We start from the raw sequence: 20,272 nt of genomic DNA, 5'->3' as shown, positions 1-20,272 counted from the left end.
CAAGCCCACATCCAAACGACCATGTCCGCACGACCACGAGGATACGTCAGGTGGACGACAGTCCGCCCGACGAACGTCTCCCCGACCCCTTAAACACGTGTCGGACAGCGAGCGGGTCCTCCTCATACGATCTCCATCCACTCACCGTCAACCCACGTCGCGGGCACCTCAGTTGTGTCGGGCAGAGCCCTAACGGCATCCCACTCACCACGTCACCCAACTCCCCTATATTGTCGCCTTAGGGATAGGGGCAGTTGGACCAGGGGGCAGACTTTGGTCTAGGTCTTAACGCTTCTTACGCGTCCCCTGGCAGCTCCTCCTTGGGCCTAGCTAATCCAGCCCATTAGGAGCCTTGGCCCAGCGCTGGGGGCTCACTATAAATACCCCTTTCATGGCAAAGGGGCAGGTATTCTAACTCACACTCTGATAACCTCATTCTGTACCTTTTCTGACTTAAGCATTGGAGCACCTTGCAGGTACACCCCCCTCTCATTTCATTCTCCGGCCCATTAACCAAGACCGTGGAAGGCCCTCCTGATCAGGTGAGATCAGTGGCGCCATCTGTGGGAACTAGCTATCCCCATCTTCATCAAACGAGGATCAAAAGCTCATTCATTTCTGTCCTTCCAACATGGCCGGAGAACAACATAGCGATCACAGCCGTCCCCTCGTCAACTACAACATGGACGACGGCCCGCCATCCCATGAGGCGGACGTTCGGAACGGTCATCCATCCACCCCGTCTCCAGAGCCCCAAAACAACGGAGATGTCTCTCACGCCCACAATTTAGGGGCAGAGACATTTCATCCCATTCCCGTTCCCGTTGAAGGAGACGCCGTAATGATTGCCATGGTGAATGCCCTCAATCAGGCCGGTTCTATGCTCCACCAGCAGCACGAACGAATCATGGCCCTCGAAGCCGAACGACAAGAGGCCCGGCCCCAGCCGGTGAGTAGGATACAACAACGTCCGGAGCCAACGAAGAAGCGAGGACGTCGCTCTCCCGAACCCCACGCCAGCAGGGCACGCGCCCATCGTGACGGTGGTCGAGCGAGAACATCACCAAGGCGCGGGCACAGCCCCGACAACAACGAACTGTCTCCCTTAAGGAGCGACGAGGAAGATTTGCATTGCCCCCTATCTCGGGCAATAATGGAAGCCCCGCTCCCCAAAGGCATGGAGAAACCGCCAAACCTAGCTGTGTACGACGGGACTACAGATCCCGACGATCACGTCGACAACGTCAACGCGATGCTCGACTACCGCAATGATATAACCGGGCACCTCAAATGCCGACTGTTCTCAACGACCCTCAGGAAAGGGGCCATGGCCTGGTACAAAAGCTTGGCCCCTGAGTCCATTACGTCATGGAGAGTCATGAGGTCCATGTTCACCCGGCACTTTACAGCTTCCCGTCGTCACCCCAAGACTGAGGCGACCCTTGAAGCCATAGTGCAGAAGAAGAATGAAACACTGCGCTCATACATCGAGCGATTCAACCAGGAAGCTGTCGAGGTAGATACCACCGAGCACATGAAGAAGTATCTCCTCGAGAGAGGTCTCTTACCCGGCAGTGAACTTAGCAGAGCCGTAGGGATCGAGCCTCCCCGCACCTTAAACGAGCTCCTGCATAAAGCCCAGGCCTACATCAGATACGAGGAAAAGCAGGTGGCACACAATGCCCGCAGCGGACGTAACGCTGGGGAGACCGAGCACTCAAAACGCGAGGACACGAGCATTTCCCGTCGCAACGGAGACAGACGAAGAGAAGAAAGACCTCGCGAGCTCCGGGAAGGAAGAGGCCCCGCGGGCAGATATAGCGAGTACACCTTGCTGACAGCTCCTCGAGAGCGTATCCTCGCAGAATGTATCAACTCTGAATTTAAGCAGGGCAGGGTCAGGTTCCCAAAACCGTCTGCACCAAAGCCCCACACCGACAAATCAAAGTACTGCCGGTTCCACAGAAGTCACGGACACGTGACCGAAGACTGCGTCCACCTGAAAGATGCGATTGAAATTTTAATCCAAGAAGGGCACCTGAAGCAGTACACGAGGAAGAACGAAGCTCCCAGACACGACGAGCCAGAGAAGAAGAGACCCCGGGAAAACACACCCCCCGACAACTCTCCCTATCAAGTGGCCCTCTGCGTGTCACGACCGGAAGATTTCTTCCCCCCCGAACCATTGCCCGAGGGCAAGATCACTGCACTCAGCCCCTGGGAAGACTTCCCTACCACACTGGTGATATCAGGAGGAGGAACTAACGGGGAATCCGCGGCCCTCTCCGTCAAACGCAAGTTCGACGAACTCCTACTGACTGCCCCCGAGCAGAAAGCGACATTGACAAAATACCGGGGAAAATCCAACCCAATATCCTTCTTCCTGGAGGAACTCCCGGGCGGATCCCCGAACTCGGCCATCCCACTATTGATTAGAGCAAAGATGGCCAGATTCGACGTACGACGCATCCTGGTCGACGAAGGCAGCTCAGTGGATATCATGTACGTCCACCTCTTCAAGACTCTGAAGCTAGACAAGACCAACTTAGCCCCCTACGTCGGATCAGATCTCCAAGGATTCAACGGAGCAACAACCAGACCGTGGGGATATGTTGAGCTCCTCGTCACTTTCGGCGAACAAGAAACGGCCAGGGAAGTCAAAATCCAATTCCTGGTCGTAGACTGTCCGTCTCTCTACAATTGCATCTTTGGACGCCCGACACTGGCCGAACTCACTGCGGTCCCATCCACCGTCCACCTGAAGATGAAATACTACACCAAATTGGGACGTGTGGTCACCATCCATGGTGACATCGAAGCAGCCCGGCGATGCTACGACGCCGCAGTAAAAGGACAGGCCGTAGTCAGCACGAAGAGCAACTGCAACAACAAAAAACTCAAGACCGAGGATCCCGCCCGAGGAGTCAACGCCATCGACCTCGACTGTCGCGTCGGGCTGGACGAGACCGAAGAGGGGAGGTTCCCCAAGGAACGCTCTCTCGAACACCCGGTCCGACCAATCCCCGACGGGGAATTCGAACTCATTCCTCTTGGGGACGATCCGGAAAGGACGGTGAAGATAGGTAAGGGACTACCCGAGGAAACAAGAGAAGAGCTAGTAGCATGCCTCAAAGAGAACTCCGACCTCTTCGCGTGGAATGCCGCAGAAATGCCCGGGCTGGACCCCGAGATCGCGTGTCATAAGCTAGCTGTAGACCGGGCAGCCAAGCCCATAGCACAGCGTAGACGCAAGCAATCGCCCGAAAAGGCAGAGGCTGCCGAGCGAGCTGTAAAAGACCTCTTAGAGGCAAATTTTATTTCTGAAGCCCAGTACACAACCTGGCTCTCTAATGTAGTCCTCGTTAAGAAAAATAATGGAAAATGGCGTATGTGTGTTGATTATACTGATCTTAATAGGGCTTGCCCGAAAGATGCTTTCCCCCTCCCTAATATAGACTCGCTCGTTGACAACTCTGCAGGTTTTAAACTCTTGTCCTTCATGGACGCATATAGTGGATACAACCAGATCCCTATGTCGCCCGCGGACAAGAAACACACAGCGTTCATGACCCCAACGGGCAACTACTATTACAACGTGATGCCGTTCGGGCTCAAGAACGCTGGCGCTACATACCAACGCATGATGAACAAAGTCTTCAAGGACGAAATAGGGGACATGCTCGAAGTATACATGGACGACATGATCGTTAAATCACACGAGGAAATAACCCATGCTCGACACCTTACGAAGGTATTCGAACAGGCGAGACAGTGTAAAATGAGGTTCAACCCCGAGAAATGCACGTTCGGAGTCCGGGCAGGCAAGTTCCTCGGCTTCTATCTCACCGAAAGAGGGATCGAGGCCAACCCCGACAAATGCCGGGCATTCTCGGAGTTTCCGACCCCGAAAACCAAAAAATCGATCCAGTCGCTCAATGGAGTGCTCGCCTCACTCTCCCGTTTCATCGCCAAGTCCGCCCAGCACGCATTGCCATTCTTCAGACTCCTTCGCAAAGAGGCTACCTTCGACTGGACCGACGAATGCGAGCAAGCGCTACTCCATCTAAAGAAGGTTCTGTCCCAACCCCCGGTCTTGTCACGGCCATCAGAAAAGGAAACCCTATACTTGTACCTATCCGTGGCGACCGAAGCCGTCAGCGCCGTTCTAATAAGAGAAACCGACGAAGGACAAAAGCCCATCTATTTTACGAGTAAAGCACTCCAAGGTCCCGAGCTCCGATATCAGCAAATCGAAAAGGTCGCCCTGGCCCTCATCAACGCAGCGAGGAGACTACGATATTATTTCCTCGCACACACGATAAAGGTGAGGACCGATCAGCCAATCAAACAGCTGCTCGGGCGCCCGGATATGGCCGGGAGGATGCTCAAGTGGTCACTAGAACTCTCCGAATTCGACATACAATACGAAAGTAGGAAAGCCTTGAAAGCTCAGGCGCTGGCCGACTTCGTCGCGGAGATGACCCACTGCCCGACTCCAGCAGAAAGCGCCCACAAATGGACGATCTTCGTCGATGGCGCCTCTAGCACATCAGGCAGCGGGGCCGGGATCATCCTCGAAAATGAAGAAGGGATCCTGATAGAGGTATCGTTAGCGCTAGCGTTCCCAACATCAAACAACCAAGCCGAATACGAAGCCTTCCTCGCAGGCCTGAGGTTAGCCGAGGACCTGGGAGCAAAAGAGGTAAAAATATCCACCGACTCCCAGCTCGTGGCCTCACAAGTGCGAGGAGAATACCAAACCAAGAACGACAACCTCCTCGGGTACTTGTCCCTCGTCAAAGAAAAACTTGATAGATTTGAAAAATGGGAAGTTCAACACATACCCCGCGAGCACAACACACGAGCAGACGTTCTCTCGAAACTAGCCAGCACGAGGAAAAAGGGTGGGAATAAATCAGTAATCCAAGAAATTCTCCCGCGGCCCAGCATCGACAAACTACCGCCTCCACTCGAGGTCAACGCTATTGGAGATGCCCACTGTTGGATGACACCCATCTACAATTACCTCACACGAGACGAACTCCCGGCTGACCCGAAAGAGGCGACCACTGTCAAACGACGCGCATGCTCGTACGTACTCCTCGAAGGCAAACTCTACCGGAGAGGATTCTCCATCCCACTACTCAAATGCGTCGAGGAAGAGAAAGTCCCCGACATACTTGAAGAGATACACCGGGGAATTAACGCTCAGCACCTCGGCGGACGATCGCTCGCACGAAAAGCCCTTCGAGCAGGCTACTACTGGCCGACCATGCAAAACGATTCGAAAGAGCACGTCAAAAGATGTGACAAATGCCAACGACATGCCGACATGCACCTCGCACCCCCGAACGACCTCAAATCACTGTCTTCCCCATGGCCTTTCGCGTGGTGGGGCATGGACATCCTCGGACCCTTCGTCACCGGATCATATCAGAATAAATACCTCATCGTCGGGGTGGATTACTTCACCAAATGGATCGAGGCGGAGGCACTGGCTAAAATAACCGCGCAGAACATTCTCCGGTTCTTCAAACGCAACATCCTCGCTCGGTTCGGTATACCCCAGGCACTTGTCACAGACAACGGGACACAGTTCACGGACGGAGGATTCCAGGACTTCATCGCCAGCCTGGGCACCACACAGCATTTCACGTCTGTCGAGCATCCGCAGACGAACGGGCAGGCAGAGGCGGCCAACAGGGTAATCTTACGTGGCCTCAAACGCAGACTCGGCGAGGCAAAGAGGGCATGGGTCGAGGAGCTACATAGCGTCCTATGGGCCCACCGCACGACACCACATTCTACCACCGGGGAAACCCCGTTCCGACTAACTTACGGCACCGAGGCAGTCATCCCGGTGGAGATACGGACGCCAACGAGGAGGACAGAGGAGCCCCTAGACGAGGAAATGAACGATGAAACCCTTAGAGCCGAGCTCGACCTAGTCGAGGAGATACGTTCCGAAGCAGCTCTCCGGGAAACAACCCTCAAACAAAAGATAGCACTACGCCATGACGCGAAAGTCATAAAAAGAGAGTTCCAGGTCGGCACCCTGGTCCTCAGAAGAAACCAGAAAAACCCGAGAGAGGGCAAACTGGCGGCCAACTGGGAAGGCCCTTACCGCGTCCGCGACAAAACGAGCAACGGGGCCTATTACCTAGAAAACCTACAAGGAGAACAACTCGCTCGACCATGGAACGCAGAAAAACTTAGACAATATTACAGCTAAATACACCACGGGGAGACGTGGCAGGTACGACCACGCTCTTCGTCCCCAAAACCCCAGGGAGGAACCACGAGACCCGGGAACGATCCGGGGTCACATAACAAACACAACCCTCCCCGACGGTTGGGATCTTGACCAAGGCTCAACGTCGAAGTACCAAGACTGGCAGGGCACCCAGCTCGCGATGGGAGGACCCAAGCCTCGGGACCAGGGTTCGAACAACGGACCCGGGCTTCGATACCCACGGGCACAAAGCCCGACACTTCGTCGGTTCCCTAAACCAAGGAGATTAACAAAGTCGAGCAGAGTACGAATTCATACAAACAAGTATCAGACACAAACGAGCACAATGAATGATAACGAAAATATTCATGCATTAAAAACGATAAGAGTGGCCGAAGCCAAGTACGCCCGAAGGCCATATTACAACGCCCGAAGGCCAAAATACATAAGGCACGCAGGCCATGATAAGAAAAACATATAAACTAAGACTCCGCTCGGAGCTCCTCTTCATCCTCTTCTTCCTCTTCTCCCCCCAGCTCCTCCTCCACTTCAAACGGGCAGATGATCTCACCATCCCGGACGCAGCAGTTATAGGCCGACCCTTCCGTCACCAACTCAGGGTTCAGAAGCCCGAGCTGCTCGACAGCATTGTCGAAACCCTCTTTGAAGCAGGCCACAAGATCTTGGTTGAGAGTCCGAATATGCCCTAGCAGCTCACCGCGCGAGCCAAAGGCGCGTTCCTCCTCGGTCTCATCTGCCAGAGGACGGACCTTTCCCTCGAGAGACTCAACCTGAGCCCGTAGGTAGGCGTTGTCCTCGGTCAGCTTCTGATGGTCGACCACCTGCTCTTCCAGGCTCGCCTTAGCAGCCTTCAACTGGTCCCTCTCCCTTTCCACCTCCTCCAGCTTCTGGCGCAGCCCTTCCTGCAGCTGATGCTCTTCTTTGTAGTCCGACAGATCTTGAGATAGTCTTTCCTTCTCTGTCCGAACCTGCAAAAGGGCTTCCTCCAGCGAGGCGGTGGAGACCGAAGTGTCGGTCAGAACCATGGCCGTCTCCATCACCCGGATGACGGCAGCAATATCCCTGGCCAGATCTTTCCTCCGGGCAGCAACATCCTGGTCCAGAATAGCCTTGGCCTCAGGCGCAGGCACAGCAATCGACTCCTCGGCCTTGAAGAACGACCGTTCCACATAGCAGGGAGGCAGAAGATAGCTGCCCGGTCCATGCGAACCTCCTGGAGACGACCTGGTAAGGCCCCCAGCCGGACGCTTCCGTTTATGGAGGGGAGAAGCCGCTGGCGACGGACTGCTATCAGGAATGGTGATCGGGTTAAGCCGAGGAGGAGAGGAAGGAATCACGCTCGCCGCCTGCGAGGGACCGACCCCGGCATCGCCAGCAATCTCCGAGACACGGGCCGCAGTTTTCTTCTTCTTCTTGGGCACCCGGTCAGGAGCGCCGACCTGATTCGCCAGCTTCAGCACCCGATCACGAGCATTGGGCATGGCACCTGCAAATAAATTACACACAAACGTTAGCGACCGAAGTCATAAACAGAAATAAAAAGCTAAACAAAGTCTGCCTACTCAATAACGCCAGAGCTTCCTCCTCGGTATCACACTCGAGCAGAGCCTTCGTATTGATATAACGCGTCTCGGTGATTAGCTCCCCGGCCTCATCCAGGTAGGGCACGCCCTGTCGATTCGCCCAGAACGCCAAGCTGAAGCTCTGCACGTAATCGACCAGCTTCTTGTACGCGAGCCTATCCTCCTCGCCGAGCATCGCGTACTTGACCCGGTAATGCGCTGTGGAGAGATCGAAATGATCACGCTGCCACCTCAGCGGTATCTTCGACATCAGCGTCTCCTCCCCGTTGGGTTCCCGTTGATAGTAGTAGAGAGAGTGAAGGGCAGCCCGGGTAATCGGCATCACCACGTACCACCGGCTTTTGAAATGGCGAACAGAATCCTCGTACGTCTTGAACAGACGCACGGGCTGCTTGAAAGAAACCCAACTGTGGCGGCCACGGGAACCGGACCTCTGGAGATGGAACACGTGGAAGAAGAGAGCCCGGGTGCAACCAATGCCGAGGAACTGGCAAACTAACTCGAATGCCCGCATAAATGCGAGGGCATTAGGATGTAGTTGGGACGGCGCCAGCCGGAGCCACTTGAAGACCGACATCTGGAAGGAGCTGAAGGGCAGTCTCATCCCCGCCTCACGAAAAGCAAATTCATACATGGTGAACTGCTTCCCCGGGAAATGATGACAAATGCGGTCTTCTTCCTTGGGGGCGCAGCAATACCAGTTCGGTGGATCCTCCCGGTTTATGGCCTCGACCATAGCGTGAGCAGTGATGGCTTCGTCACAGAAGTCTGATTCCTCCTCCAAGGGCTCGTCCGCAACCCAGGAGAAGTCGACCTGCCCGGAAGAGGAGGCGTGTTCGGTACCATCTCGGACACTCCCATCCCCGACAGGGAGACGAGCGATTGTCGCGTCGTCGGTGGAGGACCCAGAATCTTCCTTCCTCGGTCGTAAGCGCCCGGTAACACCTGAAACGCAGACAGAAAGAGTGAATTCGACGTCGTATCAAATCCACCCTTCCACCGCAGGTCAAGTGAAAGGGCGTAGCGGCGACGGACACTAACCGTGCTCAACTCGGTGGCCCGCGCATTCTATGGAGACCGGGCATAAACTTCATACAACCTACGCAGGTGTTGCCCGGCATATGAAGTTTATGCCCGGTATAGTAGGATCCCAACCCTATTTTCTACCATCTAATATACACCTACAGTCCACTACACTGTCCCTAAGTTAAACCTAACCACATTTCTACGAAAATAGCATGCGTTTGACAGAAAACAACAAGGAAAAAGAATGGGTCACAGTGGAAAACCATACCTGACATAGTTAAGTTGAAAAGGTACGGTGGTGTCCGAGCAGAAGACGGTGGTTCAGATAGGAGGACGGGCGGAGACGGCGGTCCAGACGGTTGAGAGAGCAAACGAGAGAGAATGTGGAGAACTCCGATGAACGCGTGAGCAAAAAGAAAAAGTGGAAATGAAGTTACTCAACCCCCTTTTATAGGGCTTGGCACGTGGACCAACACGCTAGGTCATCATTGCCTAGCCTGCCTACGCCGTCTTTGCACGCGAAACGAAGCGACCCCACTAATTCTGAGACACGTCTGTCAAAGATGAGAAGCTGAAACGACCCGAGCACCTATCCGTCTCCTCGACTCACCAAGACGCCACCTCCCCGCGTCATACCCACGTTTACTACAAGGAAGGCGCAGATCAACCGATCACCTCCATCCCCGACATTCCCGAAGAAAGGGTCGGTCATGAATAGGTCTGGTACGACCTCGCCTATCTAACGATCAAGCTTCCCCATCGTCTCGGGGAACCCTTAGTTGAAACATAAGTCATCCCTCTGGCTCAGAGACTCGACTTGGGGGGCTCCTGTTCCGGACTGGGCCATGACCCTAGGCACGGCACGGCCCAATGCTCGCCAAGCCCACATCCAAACGACCATGTCCGCACGACCACGAGGATACGTCAGGTGGACGACAGTCCGCCCGACGAACGTCTCCCCGACCCCTTAAACACGTGTCGGACAGCGAGCGGGTCCTCCTCATACGATCTCCATCCACTCACCGTCAACCCACGTCGCGGGCACCTCAGTTGTGTCGGGCAGAGCCCTAACGGCATCCCACTCACCACGTCACCCAACTCCCCTATATTGTCGCCTTAGGGATAGGGGCAGTTGGACCAGGGGGCAGACTTTGGTCTAGGTCTTAACGCTTCTTACGCGTCCCCTGGCAGCTCCTCCTTGGGCCTAGCTAATCCAGCCCATTAGGAGCCTTGGCCCAGCGCTGGGGGCTCACTATAAATACCCCTTTCATGGCAAAGGGGCAGGTATTCTAACTCACACTCTGATAACCTCATTCTGTACCTTTTCTGACTTAAGCATTGGAGCACCTTGCAGGTACACCCCCCTCTCATTTCATTCTCCGGCCCATTAACCAAGACCGTGGAAGGCCCTCCTGATCAGGTGAGATCACCTACCAAACACCACTACCCCCATTTCAACCTTTCTCCAACGAATCATTCACACCAATGTCACCCTTCAATCGACCCAGTCGCACCCCAATTACTCAAACACACCCCAATTACTCAAACATGCCCCAACTACTCTGGCATGGATCACGAACTCAGCTATGATGATAGTCTTTCATTGCATACACATGAATACATGGAATTGTCTGAACTTCTTAGAAAATCTGTTGCAGGTGGTGTTGTTGTTCCTGGGTCCTCAAATACTCATACACCTGGAATGAATCAACAACATGGGCTAGGGCCACACGTTAGGATAGCTAGGGGACGTAGAACCGATGGTCGGTTGGGTCATCTAGGTCAACAACAATAGTATTTTTAGTTTTCGTATGTAAACGCAACCTAATATTAATATTACTATTTTCGATTTCGACTTTTATATAACATGTCAATTATTAACCCAAAAAAATTATACAATACAAACCGGTGTCAATCCAATTGACGACTACATTTAAAAAAACACATAGATGCCAATTGAGTTGACAACACTAAATGTAGAAGCCAATCCAATTGACGTCACCTCTTTAACTTAGAGAGCAAACGTCTTTAGAAAATTGTCTAAAATGTAAGTTATTTTAGGATTTTTTTTAAAATATAAATTATTTTGATAAAAAATTCCATTAAATTCTACCGTCTTCAATAATATTTAAACTTTAAATCTATAGATTATAGAATAAGGCCATCACCATTATATACCCACAAAATATTATAACATGTAGATATTATATGTTTTTTTTCAGAACAACCATAAAATATCTGGTTATATCCAACTTTATTTAAAAAATAAATCAAAATATATTTTTTTTTTGGTTTATATAACTTTACGCACGCACGCACACTTATATGTGATTAAATTTGATAAAATAATAAGTCAAAACCATATTTGCGATGAACAAAACTAGACTTCACAAAAGATAAGGAAACCATTTGAAGAAACTTTTCCCCATTCAATTTTCTTATCCTTTACCTCCCTAACTTATTCCTAACATCCCAAGAACCAAACTCATCCTATAAATCATCATCATGGTTATTTTTCTCAGGGTACACATACGAATCCTTATCATAGTGATTAGTGATCTTTAACATATGCATCAAGATGAAGAATGCAATGAAAAATTTATTGGAACATACCAAGAAATGAAAGAATCCATATCATCAAGAACATTTTCTTATTTTTCATCTTCAACTTGTTATTCGGTGTTAACCATGTTGAAAAGTCCCCATTGGATAAGAGAATCACCATTTATATTTAAGAATTTTACTTATTAGAGGAGGAGAAGCTACATTAATGATGGGGTTGTTGAGGATTGATTTTCCATTTTCACGCTAATTAACTTTTTTTTTAAGGAGAAACTATATATATATATATATATATATATATATATATATATATATATATATATATATATATATATATATATATATATATATATATTTCAAATTGGTATTTTATGTTTATAAAAGTTTATTATGTTGAACCTAATCATATTAATTTTTTCTCAACGTCATTAGTAATATATTGACGTTATTGTTAATTGCCTATGTGAGCATATTACAAATGGTCGTTACTTGGAAAAAAAAAAGTTAAAAAATAATTTAGAGTTCAAATTCCAAAATTCTTCTTCTTATTTAGGGTTCAAAGTTCCCAACAATTTTTTCTTGAAACACTATAATTTGAATAGAGATTTGATTCATGTGATTGTAGTCCTACTTGTGGTAGAAATCATACAATATCTCCCACCAATTTTTACAACTTAAAAAACATTAGCTATTTTTTTTAAAGAATTTTAAATTGTAACCATTTTTGTAATAATCTTTATAGAATAATAACATTTAAATTTTTAAGAATAAAATCATAAGTTTTCTTCAACATTAAGGACTTAAATTTCCTTGTAGAATGATGAATAAGATAAATTTACGAAACATTAGGGAAGAGTTTTCATACAATTGAAGATCAAAAGTAACCAAAAATTCACAAGATTTCGTAATAAAATTCCACGTCAATTAAAGTATCAACCGTGGTAGATCTATTGAATTAGGTATATTTATTTTATTTTATTTTATTCTAAGCCACTTTTTACCATTATCAAAATTTTAAACCGTGGTAAAAAGTGGTGCCTAATTATGTGTTCGAATCCTGACACCAACAATTTTATTTATTTATTTATCTATTTATTTATTTTAAGTCACTTTTTATCAAGAATGAAATTCCAATCAGGGTGAAAAGTGACGTATGGTCATGAGTTTGAATCCTAGCACCATCAAGTTTTTTTTAATATTTATTTTTATGTCATTTTTCACCATGATTGAAATTTCAACTATGATGAAAAGTGACGCCTTCCTATTCTTTTTAAAATAAAAAAATAAATTATATTTTCTTATGGTTGAAAATTTCAATCATGGTGAAAAGTTACCCAATTTTGTTGTTCCAAGATATATAATGCTTCACTTTCATTCACTTTTTCCCTAGACGAATTTAGACGAACTTCATCTTCTACCTCCAAAATTCATCTTTCATTTACGAAACTCTATTTCTCCATTAAAATATAATTGAAAATATCATTTCTTCAAAAAACGAAACCCAAAAACATTTTTTTTTCATTAGCAACTTTTGAAACTCCATCATATATTCTCTAACTCGAACGAGTCAGAGAAAACATGAATTCAAGCTAACAATGTTAGTTTTTGTTGTTGTGTCAGGAAAAATATTTAATATTGTTGTTGTTGTTGAAATATAATGTTGTATGATTTTATTGATTTTGTTGTTGTTGTTGTTGTTTTCTTATTGTTGTTTTTGAGATTAAATATTTAATGATTCTATTTATTTAGTTTTTGTTGTTGTTTAGATTTAATGTTTAACGATTCTATTTTTTTTTCTGTTGTTGTTATTGAGATTTAATGTTTAACGATTATATTGATTTTGGTGTTGTTGTTGTTGTTGTTTTTATTGTTGTTGGCAGTGTTATTGTTGTTGTTATCATCGTTGTTGTTGTTGTTGTTGTTATTGTTGTCTTTATCATTGATGTTACTGTTGTCGTTGTTGTTGTTGTTATTGTCATTGTCGTTGTTATTATCGTTGTTGTTATTGTCGTTGTTGTTGTTATTGTTGTTGTCGTCGTCGTTTTTTTTGTTGTTGTTGTCATTATTTTTGTTATTTTTGTCGTTGTAGTTGTTTCTGTCATCGTTGTTGTTGTTGTTGTTATTGTTGTTGTTTTTGTTGTTGTTGTTGTTGTTAATGATGTTATTGTTTTTGCTATTTTTTGTTATTTTTGTTATTGTTTTTGTTGTTATTTTTTGCTGGTGCTGTTGTTGTTGTTGTTTTTGTTGTCATTGTTGGTTTTATTGTTGATGATGTTGTTGTTATTGTTATCATCACTGTTTTCATTGTTGTTGTTGTTATCGTTATCAGTGATGTTGTTGTTGTTGTTGTCATTATTGTCATTGTCATTGTTGTTGTTGTTGTTGTTGTTTTTATTGTCGTTGTTGTTATTATTGTTGTCATTGTTATTGTCATTGTAGTTGTCGTTGTTTTTGTTGTTGTTGTTGTCGTTTTTATTGTCATTGTTGTTATCGTTGTTGTTGTTGCTGGAACAAGATTGTTCATGTCCCTTGGATTTTGATGATAACAAAGTACCTAAAGAACAAATGGGTATACTAACGTATGTTCAAGTGTGCATGATCACAAGTATAGAATTAATCCTAATTGAAAGCATATGTGGAGAAGCAATATAAGTATGATTCTTATTGATTAGAATCTGATGACTCTGAACATGTTCATCAGCCTCTAAAGGATAAAAGTCTAGTCATATGTTCTTGCATCTGGTGACAGCTCAGGCTCTGATTGTTTGAAGAGCATATGATCCATACATTATACCAAAACATACTAGTCTTGTTAAAGCCCTAAATTTCTAGACAAAGTCAACTATGGTTTCATTTTGCAAGGCTCAAGGAATGGTGACGTGACCTCTTCAGTTTGTTATACCTTTTGCTAGATACCTAATTTATCAAAAGGTGTTGTGAATAATTCCATTATTCAGTGGACAATGCTTTAAACGAGATACATTCTCCAACATCTCTCTTGGCACACTTCTTCACTAAGTTTTCTCTCTTATGTTCAAACCCTCTAACGATTCTTTCTCTACCTCTATAAAAGGAAGCTGGAGATTTGAAGGAAGGGGTACAACAATGCAATAGAATATCTTGAGTATAACTCTGAGCTTTCATTTATAACTGTTATTGCATAAGATCTTAAGATTTCTTATATTTTTATATCTTAGAAATCTTAAGAGTTTAATAACCTTTATGGTTGTTGCACAACTGCTATACTTCTGATTTTGTATCTAAGTATAGTGGTTACCATTTTTGCTAAACTATTTTTAATAAACTATTTTTGTAGTTGTTGTTGTTATTTTTATTTTTGTTGTTCTTCTTCTTGTCGTTGTTGTTGTTATTTTTGTTCTTCTTGTTGTTCTTCTTATTGTTGTTATTGTTTTTGTTTTTGTTGTTATTATTGTTGTTGTTGTTGTTGTTGTTTTCGTTGTCATTATTGTTGTCGTTGTTTTCATAGTTGTCATTGTCGTTGTTGTTGTTGTCGTTATCGTTGTTGTTGCCGTCCTTGTCGTTGTCGTTGTTGTTGTCATCGTTGTTGTTGTTGTTTTCGTCGTCGTTATTGTTGTCGTTGTTTTTGTTGTTGTTGTTGTTATATTAAAAATATTTAATATTATATATTATGATGGAAGTTATCAATGTAGTCAGCCAAAACATGTGGCAAAATTGAAAAATTAGGCTGACTGACTTTTCAATGCTGTTGGAATTTTTAATCGTGGTTAAAAGTGGGTTGACTGAAATATCACCACAATTGGAAGTTCCAATCGCGGTGTTAAGTGGGCTGACTATATTTCACCGTGGTTGAAATTTCCAATCATGCTGAAATGTAGTGCGCTATCCAGATTTTCACCACGGACCTTTACCCGTTGTTGAAAGTAGCCCACTTACTATCACCACATGTGTAGGAAACTATTGAAAAAATTATAAGTAATCTATACAATGAAAAAAGCATACAAATCTACAAGCCCCCCCTAAATAATTTAAATATATTAAATTGATAATAGTTGATACAAATTATAGCATATCGTTATATTATAATTATAATCAAGAATAATAAGAATGGTGTACCTTGTAGAATTTGAGAGACGATCATGAAATGAATGAATATGAGAGGATTATTATCCTCATTGTCGTATAGGATTTTTAGAGTATGTTAATTGTTTAGTGAGACAATGCTTAAATAATTAAACGGCTGAGGGTAGTGACCTCTCATTGGACTTAATTGAATGATCCAACCCATTAAGATCAATTCAGGCACAAAACACAATTAAATTATTTATAGTAATTAGTGTTTAATAACCATTGACCATACTATAATTGATTATGACAATCCATTTGATTAATTAAATAACTAATCTAATAATCTCTCACTTAGATAACAATAATCAATTTTAAAAAAAACATCAATTTTAGTATTAGAATACTAATAATGGTCAAAACACTAATCAATCAAAAAGAGAAGTAAGCTTCAACGTTGCAGAATTTGTATCCGATAGGAAAAACAAATCATACATGTTAAAGACTCACAAATTATATAAAGAATGATGAACTTAGAGTAAAATATTTAAGTTTAAAAGAAATATGGAACAAGCATATGATTATGCTAATGATAAACTTCCACTAACCCAAAATATTATAAGACTTACACATGTGTATAAGTCCTTTGTTAGTAATTTTAATAACGAGTTTTTAAATTAAAGGTCGTAAAATATCCACATAGGTCTAAGAGTAGTAATTATGTATACATGTACCCTATTAACAGAGTAATTACATTTTATCATAAGTACTTTTATAACTCAATATTATACGCGATAGGATTATTGATATTATATTTGTACTTTCGTAATTAAGACCTCAAGAGTGTGGAGGTTGAAGATAGAATAACACAATATTATTGCATTCTAAAGAATTATTGTGTCTTTTTAATATCGACCTAAATATCAAATTATTATGTTTCCTGAGATTAATAGAATAATATATATCTCAGTATAATGGAATAAGACTTCTTAGAGTTATTGTGTATTTTGAAATCTTGTTAGAATATGTCATATTATAATGCACACATGAATATATGACAATATGAGAATAATAAACTAAATTTTTTAGATTATATAATTATGTACAGACACACTCCCCCTATCCAATAGAATAAAGATTTATCATAGTCCACTAGAATTAAATATCATGATTATAAAATGAAATACTAATTTGATTTTTAGTGCAAAACTATATAGGGAAATGGTTGTATAATATATCATCATTAGAGTTATACAAACTCAACAACATATCTTGCTCGTAAATAGAATATATAATTATTTAAATAATTTCACATAAAAGAGTATAATAGTCATATTAAAGGTTTACCATCATTTGAGTGAGATCAAATCCCTATAATTTTAAATTTAATATAGTTATACACAATATCTTAATAACCCACTCAAAACTCAAATGTTACAATTATAATCATATACATTTGAGAAACATATTATGTTATACGCAACGGAAAAAATGAGACTTTATTTTATTTAATAATATTGATGATATAATAAAAGTAGTCACATATTTTCATCAATAACTTAAGACTATAATATCCTCAATAAATCTTTATTTATTAAAAAAATAGTATTTGTTTCTAATTTCTATATAATCGACATGTAAATTCTCCCACTTGATAGAAGATAATGGTTGAACTAAGATCAAGAGTTTTGAAAAAAAATTAAATAAATATTCAACTATTTCCTCTATCACACAATGATAATGTCAAACAACGTCATATATAGGGTATGTCCATCACTTACATAAGTAAAAGAGAATCCATAAAAATAAATAATTAAATTTCATAAAGTATTACATGTCTTTTAAATTGATTTCTTATTTATTATAATCTCAAATAATAGTATCAACAATATTAAATAAGAAATATAACAATATATTACAAATATTATGTCACGAAAAATTCTAATATTGATTGAATACTTGAATCATAATTTACATAATCATAAATTACAAGGATATTGAACAAAAAACTATATTAATAATAACACTCCGATAGAGTATAACTATTATTAATATAATATTTATTATAATTAAAATAAATTTAATTATTTTATCAAACAAAATTTATACAACTGTACCCACGATAGGTGAGTTACAATCATGCAAATTAAGATTTATTATATTTTATTCAAAATGGGAAAATTTATGTAATTGTATCCACGATATGTGAGATATAATTACATAATGCGGAAATTACTTAGGCTAGTTTCAAGAAAGAGTTTTTGGAAAAAATATTTTTCAGCTGAATATCATAGTTGCAAAGAGATAGAGTTCTTGGAACTGAAGTAGGGTGATATGAATGTGGCTGACTATGCAACTAAGTTTGAGGAACTATTGAGATTTTTTCCTCACTATAAGTGAAAGTCGAGGGTTCTAAATGTGTGAAGTTTGAGAGTGACCTACGTCCTGAGATCAAGCAGTTCATAGGCTATCAAGAGATCGTTCGTTTCTAAGTGCTGGTGAACAAGTGCATAATTTATGATGATGATAATAGAGTCAAATCTGCTTATTACACGAGTGTGAGTGAGAAGAAGAGTGGGAGTCAGAATCATGGTAAGACATATGTGACTCAAATTGAAAAAGGGAATAAGAAGTTCCAATAGAAGACTGCAGGTGGGAGTGGAACAAGCGAGAAAAGAGTTTCTGCTTCTCCGAGATGTTTCAGGTGTGGGAAGCAGGGACATCATTCTGCTGAGTGCAAGGGTGAAATTTTGACTTGTTTCAACTTTGGAGAACCAGGTCATATAAGTACCCAGTACCACAAGCCGAGAAAGGTGCCAAATGTCGTGCGAGCTAGTGGGAAGGTGTTTTCTCTTAGTGGTGTGGAGGTTTCGAGGGAAAATAATTTGATTCAAGGCACATGTCTCGTGATTGGTATCTCTTTTGTTGCAATCATTGATAGGGTTAGCATGACGTGTGAGTTAGAGAACTAGATGAAGGAGTCTTATCGAGAGATATTTTTATCAAGAAATTTTCAAAGGCGAAAATTCTTTAAGTGAGGGAGAGTTGTAACATCCTGATTTTGATTATTTTATTTTTAATTAAGTTTAAAATACTTTTATTATTTTATTTGAGTGATATATTAAATTATTGGTATTATTGAGGCTGGATAGAATTTTATTAGAATTATCATTAATTTTAATTATTTAAATAATAGAACAAATGAGATAAATTGAGTTGTGGGGAGAAAAATAAATTTTAAGGTAAAATTAAGGAAAATGGTGGAATTAATGAGAATTAAAGGGAGTTAGTGAATTAGTAAAAATAATATGGTTTTATTTAAAAAGAGAGGAGAATTAGAGTTAGAGTTGTGTTTGGGAGAATAAGCTGTCAGCAGAGTCAGAGAGAATCCTACTAGAGTACGAAGTATGAGAAGAGACAAAGATCTCATTGTCGTAATTTGAAGCTTGTTGTGAATTTGAGGTAAGAGGAGGAACTGTTCATACTATGGGTGTTAAAGGATGTAAGTTAGAGAGGAATCATTCACCTATTTCCTTTTTTCCTTTTTCCTCTTCCTCCATTGATGAAGGGTTGAATTGTGTAAGGTTTGTGTCGAGAATATAACAAGTGCGAATAATGTAGGTAATAGTCCCACATTAGTTGGACATATGGATACTTAAGCATTTATAAGTGACATAACCCACCCACCTATCACCTTAAGGTTTTAAGTGAATATGTGGTATGTCTCTCACAAAGGTGTTGTTCTAAAAAGAAGAAGTCTCACAATGTTCAATGCTCCCTAGTGAAAAACTCCCTCAACACATGGTATCGGAGCCTGGTTCGAGAAAGAGACCCATTTACTTGTATCAAAAGTCAACGGTTCCATAAGGGCGTTAAGTAAGAAATGTTCCGTTGAAGAATGTCAACGATGCTACATTGAGTAAGAAACGTTCAGTGCAGTACAAGAGTTTGTGGAAGTAAGAAGAGCTTCCACTTGAGGGGGAGTGTTGAGAATATAGAAAGTGTGAGTAGTGTGGGTAATAGTCTCACATTATTTGGAAATATGGATACTTAATCATTTATAAGTGAGAGAATCCACCCACATATCACCTTAAGATTTTAAGTGAATATGTGGTGTGCCTCTCACAAAGGTGTTGCTCTAAAAAGAAGAAGTCTCACAATGTTCAATTCTTCCTAGTGAAAAACTCCTCCAACAGGTTGTGCAAAACCTCCACAATTATATTGATGTGTTTCAGTTTTGGTTGTATTAATCATGCTTAATTTCTAATGTTGATATGAATTTCGTATGATTGTATGCCATGATGAAATTGAAGATGTTGTTGTTCATATGCATATGTGTGTGTTGATGAGAAAGCATGATGGATTGATATGATAGTGTTAATTCGGTGTTTTTATGTGTTAATTACTGTATGATTCGAGTACTATGAGTTGCTATGTGTTTTAGGACTATTGGAACACAAACAATAGAGTTTTCGATCTGTTTCAATGGGGAAGAATAAGAGAAATTACAGGTATACATAAAAGGGGATTAACCGCCTCATTTCATGTGTAACTTGAGTTTCGTAAGTCAGTTTGAGGTGCGGTCAGTTGTGTTAGAAGTATGATGTGATAATCTTTCTTTTGAAGTGATATAATTGAGTATGTTAGCGCTACAACAATAGTGGATATGTGGTTTTTATACTAGAAGCGTAGTCAAATTTTAGTTATGCGTTGATTGTCTTGTTTAAAGCATAACTTGATTTTTGTAAGTCTTTTAAGAGTAAAATTTATATCATAAAAAAATAGATAAAATCTCCTACATATT

General features: G+C 42.4%; 1 protein-coding gene across 1 annotated transcript; it reads left to right on the top strand.

The window, feature by feature from the left end:
• Positions 1-631: 631 nt before the first annotated feature.
• LOC127123674 (uncharacterized) lies at positions 632-6,232 on the top strand. The gene is made up of 2 exons (XM_051053876.1): positions 632-4,324; positions 5,570-6,232. The coding sequence occupies exons 1-2, from the start codon at positions 632-634 to the stop codon at positions 6,230-6,232; spliced, it is 4,356 nt and encodes a 1,451-aa protein (XP_050909833.1).
• Positions 6,233-20,272: the final 14,040 nt, after the last annotated feature.

This window comes from Lathyrus oleraceus, chromosome 2 (genome assembly GCF_024323335.1).
Source record: "Lathyrus oleraceus cultivar Zhongwan6 chromosome 2, CAAS_Psat_ZW6_1.0, whole genome shotgun sequence".
Classification (NCBI taxonomy): domain Eukaryota; kingdom Viridiplantae; phylum Streptophyta; class Magnoliopsida; order Fabales; family Fabaceae; genus Lathyrus; species Lathyrus oleraceus.
This window is presented reverse-complemented; position numbering and strand designations above follow the sequence as displayed.